Raw genomic sequence first — 20397 nt, 5'->3', positions numbered from 1 at the left:
ACTGGTAGCTGAAGAGCTGCCAGTCCCCCCCCGGGCACTGCCGAAGGTGCCCATGAGCAAGGCCCTGAATCCCTAACTGCTCCCATGTTGATTATTATTATGAATAAAAAGTTGATTTTTGGATAGTATTTTTGCTTGAAATGCCCGTCCCTGGTCTGTGCAGTCATTGTTTGGATTGTAGTGCAGGCTGCCAAAATTAATTTTGTTCTGGGCCTAATTCCTGCTATTTAAATGTACTTGGCAATGATGCAGATTGGTCTAAATATTGGCCCAATTAATTTTACATTTTCTCCCGCAATGACAGCCAACGTTTAGCCGCTTTGCAGACTTAATTCAGCTGACGAACCGCAGTGCGCAGATGTCTCTACACAACGCCTGGATGATATACGTTGGCTCTTGTAGGGCAATCAGACCTAATGTGAAGTGCTGGTAGCCATTACTCACATCACTCACTGAGAATGCTATAGTATCCATATGTGTGTGGGGCACATCTAATTGATAGCAGATGGCCTTCTATCCATTGAAAAACTAAGTGAAGGTGGGGAAAAAAAGAGCACATTCCCACTGCTTGAGGTCTAATTTAACCGGCACTGCATGTATTTAGGATGCATGTGATAGCAAAGATTAAGTAGAGCAGTGGATTATTTTAGTGAAAGCTGAGGCAGGAGCACTGTGGGAGGAAGATGACAGATAGAGACGAAGACAACAGGCGACTAGAGAGCCAAAGAATGCAAATTAATTAAGCCATCACCACAGATGCCACCAGAGCTTCCACACAAAAGATCCCCTGAAAAACACTAACGAGACAAGAGATAATAGCAGGTGGCAGCATTTTTTTTTCCCCTTTATATTTTACACCTTTCAGTTTTCTACCACGTAGATTTTAAGGAAGTGCTTAATGCTGAGAATCCTGATGTGGAGAGAGACAACAGTCAAGTCATCATTTTAAAGGGCATCTTGATATGCAAGCCTCCGCTCTGACCAAGTACAGCACATTTCATTGTCCATATTATTCAGCAGAGGTCATCGCATCAAGTAAAATGCCACCACCACTATTCAGAAAATTTGATTTGGACTCATTTTCACACAAGTTTTCCAGAATAGGTAAGTCACTTAAAATTGGCATGTGGATGGCGTGCCACTTCCCATTACATTTATTGACATTTCACATTTATTCATTTAGCTGACGCTTTTATCCAAAGCGACTTACAATTGCTATACGTGTCCGAGGTCGCACGCCTCTGGAGCAACGAGGGGTTAAGTGTCTTGACACATTGGTGTCTCACAGTGGATTCAAACACAGGTCTCTCACACCAAAGGCATGTGTCTTGTCCACTGCTGGTGAATGCATGGACCCCCACGATGTTCATCAGCAGTAAAATCAATGAGTGAGTGAGTTTTAAAATTATTGTGGTCCTGTATTATTTAAAAATTTACAAATAACTCCAAATCTGACGCATGGACAGTGATAACGCTCCCAACAGTGACAATGTTGACAATATGAGCTAAACCCCTGACCCGTGAAGGCATGGACCGGATGGACTGTGTGTCCTGACACCTTTCTATCAGACCTACAGTAGCTGACCTACAGCTCGTTTCTTGCATGGGACCACACGGGCCAGCATCCGCTCCCCACATGCATCAATGACCCTTGGCTGCCCGTGACCCTGTTGCTGGTTCTGTAGCTGTGGTTAACGATATAATCAGTGTTATTCACTTCGCCTGTCAGTGGTCATTATGTTGTGGCTGATCGGTGTATGCGTAATCCCTCCAGTGTGTTCTGGGTCAGCCCCGCTGTCTTCTCTAAGGTGGACGTGGAGATCCCATCGAGTTTGTTTTGTAGTTGGTCATTTTGAGACAACACTCTGTGAATGCTGTTATTCGGTGCTGCTCTGTGCACAATGACGCAGATGAAAAAAAAACTACAAATGCAGTGATTCGACAGAAAAATCATCATTCGGGGACTTCACGACATTATCCGAGCCGTCAACGTTTAGATGGCAACACTATGTGCCCGCCGTAAGCTTTGCCTTCGGACCCGGAGTGTGTTGGGATTTGGCATTTTGATGGTTGGGAGTTGAACTAATTAAAACGCAATTAAAATTTGTTAGGAACTCGCTCACAGCACAACAGGATGGTTAATGGCCAGAATTTATAAAGCTCTTTTCTACCTTAACTGACAAACAGATTTGCCTCTCATGCAACTTGGGGCTCAGTGTCTTGCTTAAGGACACTTTGGCATATGGACAGGAGCTCAAACCACCAGCCCTGTGATTAATGAACAACTTCTCTCTAACTTATAGCTGCTGCTGGACGGTGTAATTATTAATCTTGTTTGTTTATGTTAACCTACTGTAGAAGTATTTTAAAATAGAAGTGTTTCAATCATTTGTATAATGATAGATTTATTAGTGTGACATTAGAAGCATAACTTTTTGTTTAGTAGACCGTTTTATTCATGTCTCTCCATGTGAAGTGAAGCTGCTGAAGTCACTGACAGTAAGGCCATGTTAAGTTTAAGATACACAGGTAATGTTAGCTTAGAGTCCCGATTAGGTGATGTAATTTTTGCTTAGTAACCACATAAAATGAAGTAATGTTTGCTTAACGCCTAGATAATAACACATAGTGTTTGCTCAAGGATCAGATAACATGCAGTATAGTAGAAGATGAAGTTGGGCACCTGCTACAGGTCACGTACTGAATGAGATCATGACATGTACACTGTAAGAGACTATTGTGTGAGGTCAATCCTTTTTAGAAGGTACAACTATAAAAATGTATATATAAAAAACTATATATAATGTACTTGAGAATTATGGTAATCTTTTAAAAAATACAATCGTGTGTTTAAGTTTTAATAGTGTCAAATTATGCAAGAATATCTTTTAAAAAACACGGTGTGAGTAGGTTTGAAATCTAATTGTGAATTTCTGATCCAGAGTGTTAAAAATATAAAAGGCTATATTGTAACAACAAATTATGATAAAGAACAGCTAAAAACAACTAACTTTGACAAAAAAAATTAGTAGAGAAAGGGTTAAAATTGTTGTTTGTTGTTGCTCGGGTTTTTCTGTCCTTTACTGGAATAAAAACTCGTTTGCACCGATTTGGCGAGTTAATAGAGCATTTTAGACAAAGGATCAGGCCTTCGTCCGTTGAAGAGAAAAGACCTAGCCCGGCCTTTTCTCTTCAATGGACAGAATAACATTCAATGTAGAATACCATTATAAAATCATCATATGAAGACAAATGTGAATGAATTTAGGGGTACCTCAAGGTTCCCCCAGGTCATGGTAGGATCCATTTCTGAGCCAGCCAGGGACTCTCCAAAATGTAGGTCAGACCGACTCTCTTCTCGGCCTGCTGGGTCTACATACAAACGTAGCTGCCTTGATAATGATGCATCTTTTAGGTAACCCAAGCTAGAGATTATCTGCTTCGTTTCATTACAGACAGAAAGGCTGGCTCTACGTAGAAAGTGTGGCATGTGGGTAGACGGACAAACAATGTCTCTTGATTTGAACCAATAGACTCTTCACACATGGATAGAGGGGTGAACAATAGCCTTAATTTGGACACACTAATCTCTATAGATTTAGGAAGAATAATTATCCCCAGACAGAAAGTATTCTTGAGATTTGATGTTGTATCTCCTTGGCCGGACTCAATAAACTATGCAAGACTTCATCAGTCTCCGAAACTCCTTCATAACACCTGAACCTGGCTCACACCATTTCTTTAACAACATACCGTACTGTAAATTTACCAAATACCATGCATGAATGTACAGAAGATGATAAGCAAAGAACAACATGTGCCTTAAAATGTTTTTCAATTGAGACACGAACACATAAGAAATTCTGGGGGAAAAAAAATTCTCTGTATCCCAAAAGGTTTTCAAACTTGTCTGAGGTGGGAAAGTGAGTTCATTGTAGAGGGAAAGGTGAGATAAAAGGCTGATGGAAACTGAAAACACAGTAACACCATGGTACCTGCACCATTAAAATGTCTCCAACTCCACCAGAAAGCACCAACATCTGAAAATGAGTGTCGGGCAACACTGGACTGGACCTTTTGTTGCCGTCACATCCATTTCAGTTCCCATAGCCACAGATAAAAACACAGCAGGACACATGGGGGTCAGACGAGACAAATTCATTCATTAAAATAACAAATGCCATCGTGGGTGGGAAGCAGCGCTGAAATGTCACGATGGATCAGAGTTGGTACTCTTAATTAACTCTGTTATCTTGTCACATGTTTCGAGTATATTAGCAGTGGTGAGTAACGCTAACTGACTCACATTTCATTTTCCAAACTTTTCAGAAATGCACTTAGACATTACTTCACATTTTAATGGAAAAAGAACCACGGAGATCACACAAAAGCCCGAAATGATAAAAAGGGATCCAAATGGCATATTAAACATTACTGTAGAATTACACTACCTCTTAGGGCTGTCAGACTATCAAAACTCTAAAGTACACTTCAACATGATGTGATACCAGAATAATAGAATAATTTTTCACATGTGTTATTTGAGTAAAAGTGAAAATTAAAATGAACTAATCCAGTTTGCATTTCACACACTCGTACGGGATGCTAATAGAAGCATATTAAAATGAAAATGGAAAGGCTGACTCAAAGCCCCATTACGTAGCTTTAAAATCATGTTGATGGTACACTAACTGGTAACCGGGTGAATGGCGTCTCTGTCATTGCCACTCTGGCCTGGGGCGCTCGGTATCCCATTATGTAGCATTGGAATAGCCTAATGCTTCATCAACAAGACTCTTCAGCAAACTAACATAAGCTATTAGAAGCAGCTAGCCAGGCCGCAAAGAGACCAAAGAAGACTTTGTCAGAGGAAGGGACAGAAAAAGAGAGTGACTGAGCAAGAAGCTGGACCAGTATAAATGGAAAATAAAATGCTGAGAGACGGACGCAGAGCTGGCCTTCTTTCTGTTGGTCAGTAATGTTGCTGTGTCTTGTGTTGTTGCACGTGCTTGCTTGAGACTAGTTTCAACTTATGGACAGTAAACCAAAGGGCCAAAGTTTACTTTTGTATTAAAATTGTAATTTGAGATACATATGCCAGTGGATGTGTCTTCAGCATTTATCAGCACTGAGTGTTTCTCCACAAGTTCTTCCAGTATCAGGATCTCCACTTCTCAACATGCCAGCACCCTCCCCACCTGCCTTGCCCTGTGCGTCCTACAAAGCTGTACAGCAGGGGGGGAAAAACTATACCAACATCCTTTCGTCATCATTTGTTTTCCCTGCGAAGGTGTGTTATTGGTTTTCATTTCCCCTGAGGAACAGGGCAGAGATGGCGAGTAAGGATAAAAAGACGGGCGTACTGACACAGCTCTTTCAAACAGCTCGAGCCGAGACCCGTTTATAATTCTCACAGTAGGTCTGTGTGGACATTATAGAGCATTATGAAGTCCACAAAATACAGTATGCCGGCTCAGCATCACAAACTATAGTCTTTTAAGGTGCCGTAGAACGGAAAACTGTATTTAACTTGGCATAGCTGAATACAAAGAGTTCAGTACATCAGAGGATTTCAAAGTGTAAGTCGGGCCTCCCAGGGGGGGGGGGCTCCAAACAGTTTGAGGGGAGGCTCAGTGAATGGAAGTGAAACCATTTTACATTTGTTATTATATTAGTTATTAAAGAGGAGATCACATGGAATATCCTACGTGTGTGAGAGAGTTCAGAGATACAATAGTTTCAGTGAACTGTTTCTCCAACGTCAGAGTCAGAAACTAATAAATGCCTGACTGACCATTTCTTTATGTATTTTGTGTAGTCTGAAGTTACGTCAAACAGCGATATTAGGCTATTTTCAATCAATTGTTGAGTGTCTATGAGATCAAATAACATTATGATCACACAAGCATCCCGAAACTAAACAAGTAAATTCGCCAACTGTGTTCACAACACAGTTCCTCGCGGGACTATTTCAAGTAGCTGGCTATTTAAAAACAATAAAATATTCTTTGTGTGGTTCATCAACGGTGATAAATTATCCGAAAAACAACAATGGAATACACTTTTGGATTTATTTACGCACTTTAAAAACTTTTCTTGAAAGGTTTTTTTTTTTTTACATGTTTATTTACAGTATTATACGTTGAAATGTTTATTGTAAAAGGCTGTATATCAACTTATTGGGAGAAAACTGGTAGCATGGCGGCGCCCTATCGGCCAAACTCGAGGCGCCAAAACGGCACTCCACAAACCAACGGGTGACGTCACGATGACCACGCCCACTTCTTATATACAGTCTATGGGCTGAAACCAATTCAAAGCCAATTTGGATTTCCCAGTTTCAGAATCAGTCAGTGCTTTGGAAAGAGTGATCTCCATACAATGTAGATTTATTCATCATTTCATAACACAGGGTTTGTATAACGAGATTAAGCTGTAGTTCCCTGTATGCTACTCACGGAAACAGAAGCTGACCTTTTGGCTGCCGCAGTGACACACGAGGGCCAGAACAAATGAGCTTTAAGGAACACAAAGCCAGTTTCTTGGGGATGTCATCCGTGTGCACGGCACCTCGTCTCCCATCTCCTAAAGACTTTCTCCCTCCAAATACCACTGCCACTCACAGGGACAAAGCACTTCCATTAAACTCACAATTTTTGAGAACGAATTCATCTCATCTGAGTCAGAGATTACTGCCAAGCACCAGACGACCCGGCGCTCAAGAAAAATGTAAGAGCAGGAGTATTTGAAGAATCGGGAATCAGCCACCTCCTGATATTTAAAGATGAAATGTGCGGAGCAGTCCCGGAGCAAAATTATTCCCTGAGCATTCACTGAGGGCTGTGGAGCCAACGAGTGCAAATTGAACTGGCACTGTCCTTTAGAGGCATCAGCTGCTGATGCTCATTTCCTCTGGCCTTGCCACCACTGCTGAACCCTGCAAACTCATTCATCTCCCCAAAGCCAAATTTAATATCCACAAGCCAAAATTAATATCATTAAGGGCAATCAGCCCAGACACTGGCTGGCTCTGAAACTCATCACATCATTCTAATGAGACAATAACAAGGAGAAGTTTCATGGGATCTCATGCCAAATGAAGCTGCAATGGAAGTTTAACCAGGATGGCCACCTCAGCCCAACTCTCTACACACAGACCCTATAATTCGTCAAAGGGAATCCAATCTAGGGCTGCAATTAACAATCATGTTGATTGTACTTTGATTAATCAGTCGTTTAATTTATCAAATAAAAGTCAGATCATGTCATTTCCCAATTCCCTTTTTGCCTCAAGTTAGATTAGGCTGCTTAAAGTTGCACTAACCAATGTGGAGGGTTGGGTATCACTTTAATTTTATCGATTCCAGTTCTGATTCCTTCACCACAGGTCTTGTCAGTGCTCCTCTTCCCCTTCATGGCTAAAGTGAAAGGAGTCTGTGCCAGAGCGGCGTATCTGGGGACTTGTCTCTAAGAAAAATATATATTGAGCGTTAGCGTTAGCTGGATCTGAGGCGTCATTGTAGCTGGGCGGATGCGACACGTTGAACACGGTGCGTTCCTTCAGATTCACGCCGTGTTGAAGTAAACGCTTCGTCATGTTGGCGCTGCGTCTTCCCTCACACCAAACTGCAGGCGTTGCATTCTGCAGTCGTTCTCTTTTTTTAGTGAAGCTAAGCAAAACTTTGGAGCGTTTGCTGCGGTCCGCCGTGGTCCAGGACTGGAAACAGAAGGACTCTCTTCTTCATGGTTTGTTGACATAACACTTGAGGGGACATTAGGTCGTCGTTTCAGGTCCTGGCAGATGGGAGACACTTTCAGGGACCGCTACATGTAATGCTCACTACTGTTACGCAAAGTTAACACTGCATTAGCTACTTCTCTAAATATTTAAGATAAGTAATCTGGGTAGTTTGTGCACCTAGACAGATGGCTAATAGCTGGTAAGCAACTGAAACTAGTGTCCTAATGTACACAGAAAGCTTATTTTAAACGTATAGCTAATATTTATTAAGTAACGGTTTACATCCAGTCAAAGTAAAGATGGTCAGGTGATGCACAGGCAAGTTAACTGATATCACCACAGTTGTGGTCTTGAAATAAAAATCCAGAGTCCTCTGTGTCTGAGACCATAACAAGGCCGATTAGAAATGCGGTCGATTCCAAGACGATCCATCTCAAGTACCACAACACTATAAAACAATCACCTCAGGCTCTGGGAATCATTCAAGTGATTAATCTGCTTCCTCGTTGTTTTCTCCTTGTTGAACGGGACCCAGCTGATATTTTATCTTAAACACCAACAATCCTCTCCAGTAAATCAGTAAAAAAAAAATAAAAACAAACATGTGTTGAAGATAAGACAGCTAGCGACAGACCACCCAAAGTTTGCATAAAATGCAGACAGTGGGTCAATGACAACTGAGGGTGCATAGTAATGGCGTCAGAGTGGCATTTACACCGCCCAGTGGTTTAGTGTTATTGCTGGGTTTCATGGTGGCTTTGTCCTGAGGGGCTGTGGCTGTTTGGTGTATGCCACTGACTGTCACGCCCTCTGACAGAACAACACAGCGCCCAGATGGCCGGGCTTATCTGTATGCTGCACTGCTCCAAGGACAGTGGCACCAGGCATCTCTGAGGATGTATGTCAGACAGGAACACTGGCCTCAACCACCCTGCTCCTGATAGAATACTCATGACTTTAATGCCTCCACTCACTTCTACTTACGTCCTTGAAATAGTGCATCCAAAACACTTAATCTGTCATCTTTAGATGATCCCTATGACAGCTTTAAACTTAAGTGACCCACGGTTTATCATGTAAAGTCATTATGTCTGCTTTACGCATTTAGATGGTCGATCATTGAGTCGTTCATTTAAGATCAAATTCACTGGGTTCATCTGCTCCAATGTGGCCGTGTCAACTTTAGGAAACAGTTTTCAGCTATGACATTTGCAGAGCAAATGATGAATTAATCCAGGTTTTAAAAGCTGGAGACGAGCCTCCAAACTGTCTTAGGGGAGTTTCAGCAAATGGAATATTAGATATTGCATTAGTTATTAAAAAGGAGATCACTGCCAAATGTATTTGATTTGGTAAAAAAAAAAAAAAAAAGAGCTCAGAGATGCAGTAGTTTGGAGGAAGGCTGCTCGTGGATAAGGTCCGGTCTGGATGAAATGGGACTCTGCTTAGCAAGGGACAATCAGAGACTGCTGTGCCCACATCATTGCAGGGATCTTCCCATCATCCCGGATCTAGCACTCGTATACATAACAAACTGTATATTTAATTTGTTTATATGTTACCATACACAAATACACCTTAAATCATCTGATCCTATGTGTGTAGCTTGAAGGGAATACAAACCTTCATTTAATTGTACAACCTTGTGTTGTTTAATGATAACTACCTTTATACCTTGAATAATTAAAGGTACTGCTAATTGCAATCAGAGGAAAATTAACAATCCATACAGTGGGGAGAACAAGTATTTGATACACTGCTGATTTTGCAGGTTTTCCTACTTACAAAGCATGAAGAGGTCTGGTATATCTTCTTTAAGAAGCCCTCCTGTTCTCCACTCATTACCTGTATTAACTGCACCTGTTTGAAGTCGTTACCTGTATAAAAGACACCTGTCCACACACAAACAGACTCAACCCTTCCACAGTGGCTAAGAACAGAGAGCTGTGTAAGGACATCAGGGATGAAATTGTAGACCTGCACAAGGCTGGGATGGGCTACAGGACAATAGGCAAGCAGCTTGGTGAGAAGGCAACAACTGTTGGCAGAATTATTAGAAAATGGAAGAAGTTCAAGATGACGGTCAGTCTCCCTCGGTCTGGGGCTCCATGCAAGATCTCACCTCGTGGGGCATCAATGATCATGAGGAAGGTGAGGGATGAGCCCAGAACTACACGGCAGGACCTGGTCAATGACCTGACACAGTACGCCGTCATGGATTAAAATCCTGCAGCACACGCAAGATCCAATGGCCATCTGGATGATCCAGAGGAGGCATGGGAGAAGGTCATGTGGTCTGATGAGACAAAAATAGAGCTTTATGGTCTAAACTCCACTCACCGTGTTTGGAGGTAGAAGAAGGATGAGTACAACCCCAAGAACACAATCCCAACCGTGAAGCATGAAGGTGGAAATATCATTCTTTGGGGATGCATTTCTGCAAAGGGGACAGGACGACTGCACCGTATTGAGGGGAGGATGGATGGGGCCATGTATCGCGAGATCTTGGCCAACAACCTCCTTCCCTCAGTAAGAGCTCTGAAGATGGGTCGTGGCTAGGTCTTCCAGCATGACAACACACAGCCAGGGCAACTAAGGAGTGGCTCCATAAGAAGCATCTCAAGGTCCTGGAGTGGCCTAGCCAGTCTCCAGACCTGAAGGAGAAGGTCTGCATGGAGGAGTGGGCCAAAATCCCTGCTGCAGTGTGTGCAAACCTGGTCAAGAACTACAGGAAACGTATGATCTCTGTAATTGCAAACAAAGGTTTCTGTACCTAATATTAAGTTCTGCTTTTCTGATGTATCAAATACTTATGTCATGCAATAAAATGCTAATTAATTATTTAAAAATCATACAATGTGATTTTCTGGATTTTAGATTCCGTCTCTCACAGTTGAAGTGAACCTATGATAAAATTTACAGACCTCTACATGCTTTGTAAGTAGGAAAACCTGCAAAATCAGCAGTGTATCAAATACTTGTTCTCCCCACTGTATATCTACAATGTGATACTGTACAGAAAAAAAATCTACCTGTGGAAATGAACTAGCACAACCTGAACAACATGTATTTGATTTTGTTTCAAGACGTGAAAATCTCCCAACTGGTTTCCTCATTAGCTCGTTGTCGTGTGTCTCCAGACAAACGCCCAGACGGGCTGTTAAGGTCTCCCCAACTATGATGCGAATGATATCAAGGAAATAAGGCTGATGATGTGTTAACATGACACAAAGCCCTTCAGCCATCATCTCCTGTCCTCCCAACCCCTCAAACATAAAGGCCTGAGTCAGCTAAAAGTCCCGGGGCAGATGGGAACGATCTGCTCTCTTAACCACCAGCTGGAGAAGGGTGGAGGCCTGTTTGGCATTCACGGCAGAAGCAGGTGGTATGCTGATGAACTGAGTTTAATATTTAAATAATAATAATAGAACTACTACTTAGGAATTTAATTATAACAATACAGGGAGCTTATGTTTCAGAAGAATATGCAATGCAGGTTCCAAGGTATGTAGAAAAATCCTTAATCCTTAACTTAGAACTTTGAATGTGCAGAATCTCTCTTTCTACATATATTTTTACATTTTAAACCCACATGGTTTCATTTTTAAAAAACTCTTTCAGGCCCAAAGAGGTAAAATTATCTTGTATTTTACGAACAACAAAGATTAGAGAAAAAGCAAAAACCTGTAAACAGATTTAAGTAGTTTTTTTATTTGTTCCTCTCCCATTAATTATCTTCCGACCCCTGAGATTTATCTGGTGTCCCTTTGGAGGTGCCCGACCCCTACGTTGGAAACTAAGCAGATAAAACTAGCTAACTACTGTATATATAGAGAGTAGTTAAAACCTTGATAAGGAGTTTCTTGAGTTAATGAATTACTAAAAACACTAAAATTTTCCCCGGGGACACCCGACAAACAAAATGTTTTAACCACCTTTGGGAACTTAAAAATCTACTTTTGCCATCACATTGTGCTTAATAAACCTATTAAATAAACTAGACTCTAAGTAATTTAAAGGACTTTCTTTACATGAGAGTAGTGGCCTCTCACCTGCAGCCACAGCCATGTGTGTGAAGGATACATGGTTAGCTACACCTGTGATAAGTTCGACACTATTCCTGTTACCCGAGGAGTTTGATTCTGGCAAACAGGGTTACTCTACTGGGTCCCAATTAGGAAGGGAGAAAAACAAGGCAGCTGAACAGAAATATGTTGAATCTCCCCTGCAGTGATGGTTGATCTAGAGGCCAGAGATTTGGGCCAGCAAACCATATGGTTGTGTTATCAGCAGGAGTGAAGGGTTAACTGAATCTGAATGTCCACATAAATCACTGACAGACACTGAAAATAACAGCACCTGGCTGGAAGGTACAGGCCGACTGACACAGCATGTAAATACAAAACTTTGGATCAAACTTAAGCGGTATTAAGTTTTACTGTTTGACGCTTTTTCCCTTTCCTTTATTGAGTTATATATATTTTTTTGTGCACGTAATAGGTTTACGTTACATTTACTCATTTGGCAGGAACAACCATAGCCTGTATAAAAGTGGGACGTAGTCACCATGACGTCACTCATTGGTTTGTGGACTGCCGTTTTAAAGCCTTGAGAATGAACCAGCAGCACTGGATATATCTGGACGAGACGGTGGCGCTGGCTAGCTAGCTTGGTTAGCAAGGAGCATCCGCAATTCACGTCAACTGATTTTAACCAGGATGGCAATTTTGGCTAGCTAAAAACAGGCTTAAATCAAAACGTATTTACAGGGAAATGAACAGCCGACTCCTGGTAAGCTTGGCCAACACTGCTGGTTATGTTCACACAGTGCCGTGGATACGAGTCGCCTCTATCCTGATTGACAAGTCGCCATGTTAATGATTTGTCAATCAGACGGTAGCCCCGCCCTAAAGCCTCCCCTGCTTTCTGGTCCATTTTCCTCTAAATGGGACCATAATTTACTAAATGAACATCATGCTGTGTTGAAGAAGACTTGAAACTAGCGACTAAGACCATAAACTCATCAGGAAAGTGTTTACTGAGGGAATAAATCAGCTGAGAAGAATTGTGCAATCAATAAAAAGATAATTGTAAGGGGACTGAAGAAGAAGAAGAGCACAGGCAGTGCATGTTAGAGTTTGGAGGTGTTATCGGAGGAAGTGTTCTCTGCAGAGTTTTCAGCAGCTTCTTGAAGTCAGAGAGGGACGCCGCTGCTCTGATGGCGTGAGGTAGCTCGTGGTGTCACAGATGAGAACGGGGACTGAGATTGCTTTGAGTGAAGGGATGTCAGAGCCAGGCGGAACATGTACAGCTGAACCGAACCCGGGTATCTGAAGGAAGCTGCTTTGTTTTGTATCACATTACTTGTCAGGAACCGCCCTACCCTGCTTCTGATTGTCTGTCTAGCCCTTAACTAGGTACTGCATATGTGCATTATACACATTTGTGTTGTATACTGATAAACTACCCTGAATGTAAATGCTTCTCATCAGCTCCTGAGGGATTCATGAACTTTTTTTTTTTTAATGTTGCAGGTAGTGTGACTAATGCTCTGTCATTGTTTTGCCACCAGGAATAGATGGGAATGCAAAGCAACTCTGCGTTTGATGGATACCCATTGACGCACCACAGCTCACATTACCTACATTACAAAATTAGATCCGAGTACTAAACTGAAAAGAAAAAATAGCTTCTTTTGCCCAGAATGAAGTTATAATGTCTTTTCAGTAGCGTAGGCAGTTGATCCTGTGCTCTCAGATGTTGTGCTGCAGGGCAGCTGCAGGCATGTTTGTCCATGCTGTTGAACTAAACTGATAAAAGGCTGCACCTGTCTTCGCCAATGCCTAAAAAAAACAAAACAGAAACATTCACATCTGTAGATTTGCTCTGGACCAGGAAGAACAAGGGCATTGTTACCTTGTAGCGCTTTCTGATCAGGGAAGCAGGTTTGTTACCATTGTTACCAGTTTATTTGCACAAATAAATGTTTTAAACAGGTCGATTATTTAGCCTACCTGCCTGAACGGTTCATAATCAGATGATGATTTAGCTTTTGAAATCATGTTAAATTCACGTATCCACTAACAAAAGACACTCCTTTTCAAAGCAGGTTCAATCGACTGGTAAAAAGGAGCTCAAGCACGCAAGCACACCAGTTTGTTTCAGCTTCCGTAACCACACAGTTGAAGCATGAACTAAGGCAATATTATAGCCAGACAAACTAAACTGTAAACAATATTGTCACCAAGTGATGTGCTACTTTGGAGAAACTTGCTTCCATTGTCGTGTTAGTGTCGTGACACTAAATAAAAAAAAAATCAAACTGACTGGAAACTTAATAAATGGAGACAGAGAAGCCATCCACTCATGTCACCACCATGACAGTTTCCCCACACAAAAGGAAATCCTCCATGCTGAGAAATACTTTTCACTCAGCACTAATGACGGGGAGTTCGAGTCTGCTGCTGCTGACAAAGAGCTGAAGCAGGGGTCAGTTCATAGCTTCCACTCGGCCTGGGGACTGTATGAAAGCTTTATACAGGAGGTGTGGTAGCTGTAGAGCTCAGTGGTCTTCAAACAGGGGACAAGGAACTCCCAGAGGGTGTTTCGTCAGCTCCTCAGCAAAGTGACATATAGTTCAATGTCACAGTAAATTTTACCTTAGCATCTTAAACTGACTTGTGTGTGCCATATGGGATTAGATTTACAAGAGGAGGCTTGGTACCAGAATGCTTCACTGATTTTTTTATTCTCTGTAGGGCTGAAATAGTAGATTTTTGCCAACAAAAAGAACATTATATGCCAGCTGCAGCTTCGAAAATGTAAATGTCATTGTAAATTGAATGTCTTTGGGTTCTGAACAATTGGTCAGAGAAGTGGTTCCCACCATGGGGTCTACGCGCGCCTAAAGGGGGCGCCAAAGAGGATTTATCTGGTTTGAGGATGTCAAAAAATATATTTGCAAGTCTGCTTTTTTGTTCTCACTTAATAATATAGACAGGCTACTTTGTAGTTCAAACCCTTTGGGACCTCTTGACCTGTGACCTTTACTCCTTGTTTTTCCTGCAGCTGGAGCTTCACTATTTTATGAACGAAACATGTTTGAGAAACATAAAAGTTACTTACCACATTTCTATCCTACCATCTCAGTGTTTTCTTACAGATAAACTCTGGGCACTGTAACTACAAACTCTGACAGTGTGTTTGCGATGGTGGTGATAAGATTCACTCATTATCATTCCCTCTGGATAACAGCATGAGCTCAGAACATAAAATGTTAATGGAAATATAGATGTAGTCTCCCCTACATAACGAGCGGCACACAGCTCTTCCCCTGAGACCTCGTTCCCTAAGAGGATGAACCGCAAGGAGCTGCAAGCATGGAGCTACGAGCAAATAAGACAATCCAGCGGCTCCGTCTTCGAGCAAACAGAGTCTTCAAAAGCAATCTCAATATATATAGATATGATATAGCTGCGCGCTTGATATGGAGGCTGTGTTCATCTGAGGTATTCTCGCCAGTCACTCAAGTTTCTGGTTATATTCCAAATGCAGCAACTGACACAAACGCTTGACCATGGTTTATATCCAACATACTCAACAGTGATACTGCAGGTTTTACCTGTGTAAATCTCTGACTTCACACACAGTTTCTGGAAGGAACATTTATTTAAATATTGTTACTATTCACATGCCTTTTGTGCATGTACATGTGCTTTTAAAGTGTTTTTTAAGAACAATAGTAACAACAATAATAGTCAACAATATTTAGGGCAAATTGCACATGCTCCTGTTACGTGAAGCGGTGCATTTTGGAGTCTGTGTCTGCGTGTTTTGAACCACCACATTAACAGGGATCTGCGCCTCCACAACGGTTAATCTAAGTTCAGAATAACAGGTCCCCTGAATGACCGAGGACGATGACGCCGCTCCACTTTTAAATGACAGTTTGTGGAGGATTCGTCCTCATGAATAACCGTTACTGCTGGTTTGTTGGCGACAATGGCTCTGCGGCAGCACAAGGCTGTCTTGCATTGTCAATATCTTTAGTGAGCAGTGGGTTGAGAGATTCTTTTTTCCTTCTACTTGGCCCTCAAAAATACAGGGTTATTAAAATTCTCTTCCGCCTCGAGAGAGAAAAACAGGCACAAGCGAGCATGACCAACCCTACTGAGGAGGAGGGGTGCTCAGCGGGAGGGGTTAAGAGGGGAAAATCATCTGTATCCATGTCCTTTTTTACACATTTCCATTTCGAAGGACCCCCGGTGGCTCGACACTCAGCTCTGCCTTTCACAGGAAGCAGGCCGGCCAAATGCAGCTCTCGTCTGGCCTCTGACTCAAGCGGTTGCCAAAGCTACTGAGACATTTGAATACATGGCAGACGGGGAACTGGTGGGACGCAGTATTGATTATGGCGGTATAGAAGCGGCCGTGGCGACGAGTCAATAGGGCAAGCTGTTTGCACGTAAGGCCTTGCACAAAGGCTGGCTCTCCAAGAGCAAAAAGGTGACATAAAACAGAGCGTGAAAGAGAGAAAGGAGACAATGGGGGAGAAAGCCAGAGAGAAATAAACCAGTAATGCTAGTGGGAGAGAGATTCATGATCACAATAAGGCTCGAATGCTAAACAGATGAAAAAGTTTCTGCTTTGGCAAAACTGCTAAAGGGTAAGAGCAATGATCAACACACAAAAACAGGGAGAGCACAATCACGAGGCAGCGGATCAAGTAGAAAGGGATCAACGTCGAGCCAAATGAGAAAGAAGAAGAAGAGCACAATGGGAATGCAAGAGCATGTGTGGTGAAGCAGTGGGGGTGTTTACCTGGAAGGCCTGCCAGAGCTGATCCGCCAGAGCGCTGATCTGAGACAGCATGTGACGAATTAGAAAGGACTTTGACATGCTGCTGCTCCCCAGCGTGATCAGGTAGTCCGTCAGCTTCTCTGCAGCCTGGAGCTGAGGTTTGGAAAAACAACAGATTATTGATGGAGAGTTTTCACACTAACCTTTAGAACTTGCTAGCACTGAGAATACAAAATCTGTAAATCGACTAATTCTACCAATCACAAACTGGATACAATGAACGTGCGCGGACAATTCGTGCCAAACTGATTGACACCAAACAGCTGCACAAGACTACAAGGTGAACGCAATGTGTGTCCAAGGTTGGGCTACTTTGTTATAGCCATTATAATTTCTCAGAACAGAAGGTGATGTCTTCAAATGTCTTGTTATTCAGTTTACTATAATATTTGACCAGAAAAGCAGCTAATTTTCTGGTTTGAACAAAGCTTGAACAAGTGAATCTTTGACATGTTTCCCTTAAATACAACCGATTCATCACTTATCAGAATAATTTTCTGCCCAACGACTATTTAATTAATTTCATAATAATGATAATTTCAGCTCTAGGCAGTTGCAGAACAACCTCAAAACAGATGCAAACAGCATATAGCGAGAGCAGATACACAACACGCTGGTCAGCTTGCTCTCATTGGCTGCTGAAGGGCCCGGAGCCTCCAATCCAGTTAGCGACCTTAAGATTATGTCCGTAAACCCCCCAATTGTTGGGAGGGCGAATCAGACCCAAAATCGACCCAATTATCCTTTAGGAAGATAATCACTGATTATTGGTTCTTATGTTCATGTCAACAAAACAAACCATTTTCTTTTAGATTGTCCAACGCAGTGGTGGGCAGCAACGGTTAAATAATCACTTCCTCTTAAGTGATTGTGCCTCCAAAATAAAAGCACGAGAACATTGGAGCAATGCTCCATGTTGGGTTTATTGAGAGCTTTTACTCTGAAAAGTTCAGAAGTTCAAAGTTCATTCAAAAGAGTCTCTGGATTGCTCGACACACCTCTGAAAAAGCCGTCAGTACACGTGTGATTGGATCCCCATAAAATGAAAATAAACGTCCATTTGTTTATGAATGCGGATCAAACGGCGGGCGGCGCACACACACTGCAGCACACGCTATATATCGCGAGCATGCAAAGGAGAAAAGAAATACCCACCTTATGTTGGGATCGATCATACAACCCTCCCAACAGGATTCACGCACACTACGTTTGGCTGAGCTAAACGGGCAAATAAAAGGATGTGAAATAATTTGACTAAGTTCGGGCCGGCCATGTAACGGCGTGAAAAAACTTTACTTATTTTTTACTTTACTTATCTTCAACCAAGTCCAGCTGCCCTTGATTTTAACCTTCGTTGGATTTACTTATTTGCCGACCCCTGGTCTAACAGTGAATTCACCTGGCCACCAGACAGAGCAATAAAATAAAAATGTATTCTTCACACCCAAAGATTATATATGACAGTGGTTTAAAGATTTTTTAAAGAAGCACCAGGCTAAATCCTTTCAGCCACTGTGTTTCAGGGAGGAAACATTATGCCTTTAAACAAATTTGTTGTCTCACATCGTTTTGGATGTGACTGCAGTTGAACTTGACGATAATTGATTGTTTTGTTGCTGCAGTCAAATGTGTGGAAACGTGTGAGACAGGACATGAATTCCCACCTACAAAACTTTGCCATATCTGCTGCTATTTTTAACGGTCACCCACAAAGAAACTCCTCCACATAAACACGCAGCCTCCAGAGGCCTCACACTCAGAAGAAACTGACGCTCGTTATTAAGAACCTCCAACATGTACAATCCTGTTGCTGACTATTGTTAAAATACTGTCACAACACATTTTATTTAAAAAAAAATGTACCTTGGAGTTTAAACTGTTTCAGATTACAAACTAAAAAAAAACAACAACATAAAAACAGTGAAACAATGCCGCCTTGTACAACAGAGCTTTTGTAAATGAAAGTCAGGCAACAAGGGACAGCCTTGGCAGAGTCCAACACAATTTAAAGACACACTTAACGTTCTTCCACTTCCGTTATACAAGAACAGCTGCAAGACTGGCCTGTAAAACTCACCGCCCTCATGTTCACTGACTTGTTGTTCAAACAGGTGCAGTGAACATTTTTAGGCTGAATAACAAAAGGATGTCATAACCCTTCATAGCTTTGCTACCTAACAAGCAACATCTATGAAGAACAACAACATATTTCTTCCCCTTCGACAGACAATTACCATGGGACGGACAGATACGTCGCTTGCTACTGATTGGTTAAGGCAAAACAAATCAAAACAGATATGGCCGAACAGGAACACAATGTCAGACTGGATGAATGAAGTTAAAGAAAATATAAGTCAGTCTGATTATGAGGCTACAAGAAGATACCACAAGGAACACAATCATAAGCACAGCACAAGTCGACCTGAAAGGTGAACTCCCACGACATCACTAAAATCCATTTAACACACTTTAGATCAATAACGTCAGAATGGGCAAATCCAAACCTGTTTAAAAGGATAAGGCGTGAATCAGTATTTTCTGTACTGTCGCCAAATCCAATGAAAAGACCAAAACCAATAAAACGATGCGTTAGTCCGTCTCGCAACACTTTCTAACTACCTGTCAGAAAAAGCTGTCACCCAGTGCAACAGTGTGGCTCACTAGAGGTGTGATGATACAGGTGTGACCCCTCCCCCGTAAAGGGATCAGCTGTGTAACTCATGAATGTGATGGGTTACAAAACACAAACTCACGGCCCAACCAGGCGAGTAGTACGTAGCTGCAGTACTTTGATACTGCCTGCTATGTTACTCTCGGTCCCAGGATTGCAGGGGTCCTGAGACCGCAGACTCCGGTACTGCAGCTAGATAATTTTAAACCAGGCGGAGGACAACAACAACAAACCTACGTGTGTACATTTACAGCTGAGAACTGCGGCGTACTTTTGCCAGCCTTCAATTCAACAATCAATCCTGATTTCAGTTCATTGCTAAAGTTGCCGTTACTTGTACCTTGTCTGTGGTCCGCTCCGTGGACTGATGATAGACCGGGTGCTTTCTGATCAAATGCTGAAGCATTGGCGTCGAGCTGTTGCAGTAGGCTGTAGTAGTAGTAGTAGTGCAGACCGTACAATTCCAGAGTTGGTGCAAAGAATTTGTGTTGATGCTTTTTAGTAATCGGATTTATCGATAAATCGTTTCAGCCCTAGCTTGTATATATTGTTCGTGTCTTGTCTGTCACTCTGTCGCTGTTTATGGTTTCCACCAGGATCCCAAAATGCTGCTGAACAAACAATTTAAAAATGGCAAGGGCATCTTCTATGCTAACTTTACTCTCACACTCCATCCTACTCATGAGATGAGACAGCTTTTCACGTTTTAATATCGTGAGATGTCGTGGCATGAGGAAGAGCAGATGTGATACACAGGACTTGTCAGTAGATACATTAACAGGTTTGGTTCTGCACATTGGATTAGTTAACAAGAAGAAAATGACTTAACACCGTCCGACTTTTACCTTTTGGTTGTTTCATCCTGGTGCCCAACGCACACAGTTATCTGCTGCTGCAGCTTTTAATTAAATCTTAAAAATTAAATGTTTGGCTCAAGGGCATCATGACCATTGTTGCTTTTCAGTTGGGTCTGGGGAATTCAACCTGGGTGAGAACAGTTAGACGCTTAAAGCTGATCAGATAGCAACTGAAAGAGGAACGAAAAGACAAAAAGGACCTGAAATTGAATCATCTTTGCATTGCCTCTGCTGCTGATTACCTCAGAGTGTTTCGAGGACATCGTGTG

General features: G+C 42.1%; 1 protein-coding gene across 3 annotated transcripts in view; it reads right to left on the bottom strand.

The window, feature by feature from the left end:
- The window catches only part of mei4 (meiosis-specific, MEI4 homolog (S. cerevisiae)), a 111473-nt gene that overhangs the window by 67948 nt on the left and 23128 nt on the right, over positions 1-20397 (bottom strand). For 2 of the 3 annotated variants that reach the window (XM_038727324.1, XM_038727323.1), the window contains exon 4: positions 16562-16693. The exons of the other annotated variant lie outside the window; for it this stretch is intronic. In XM_038727324.1, the coding sequence (XP_038583252.1) occupies positions 16562-16693 (132 nt within the window). The remainder of the gene's footprint in view (positions 1-16561; positions 16694-20397) is intronic. 3 annotated transcript variants of the gene reach the window in all.

This window comes from Micropterus salmoides, unplaced genomic scaffold (assembly GCF_014851395.1).
Source record: "Micropterus salmoides isolate LMB-PRFRI ecotype aquatic unplaced genomic scaffold, ASM1485139v1 Ms_hic_scaffold_18, whole genome shotgun sequence".
Taxonomy (NCBI): domain Eukaryota; kingdom Metazoa; phylum Chordata; class Actinopteri; order Centrarchiformes; family Centrarchidae; genus Micropterus; species Micropterus salmoides.
Note: the sequence above shows the minus strand (reverse complement) of the source record. Positions and strands in the feature narration are given on the sequence as shown.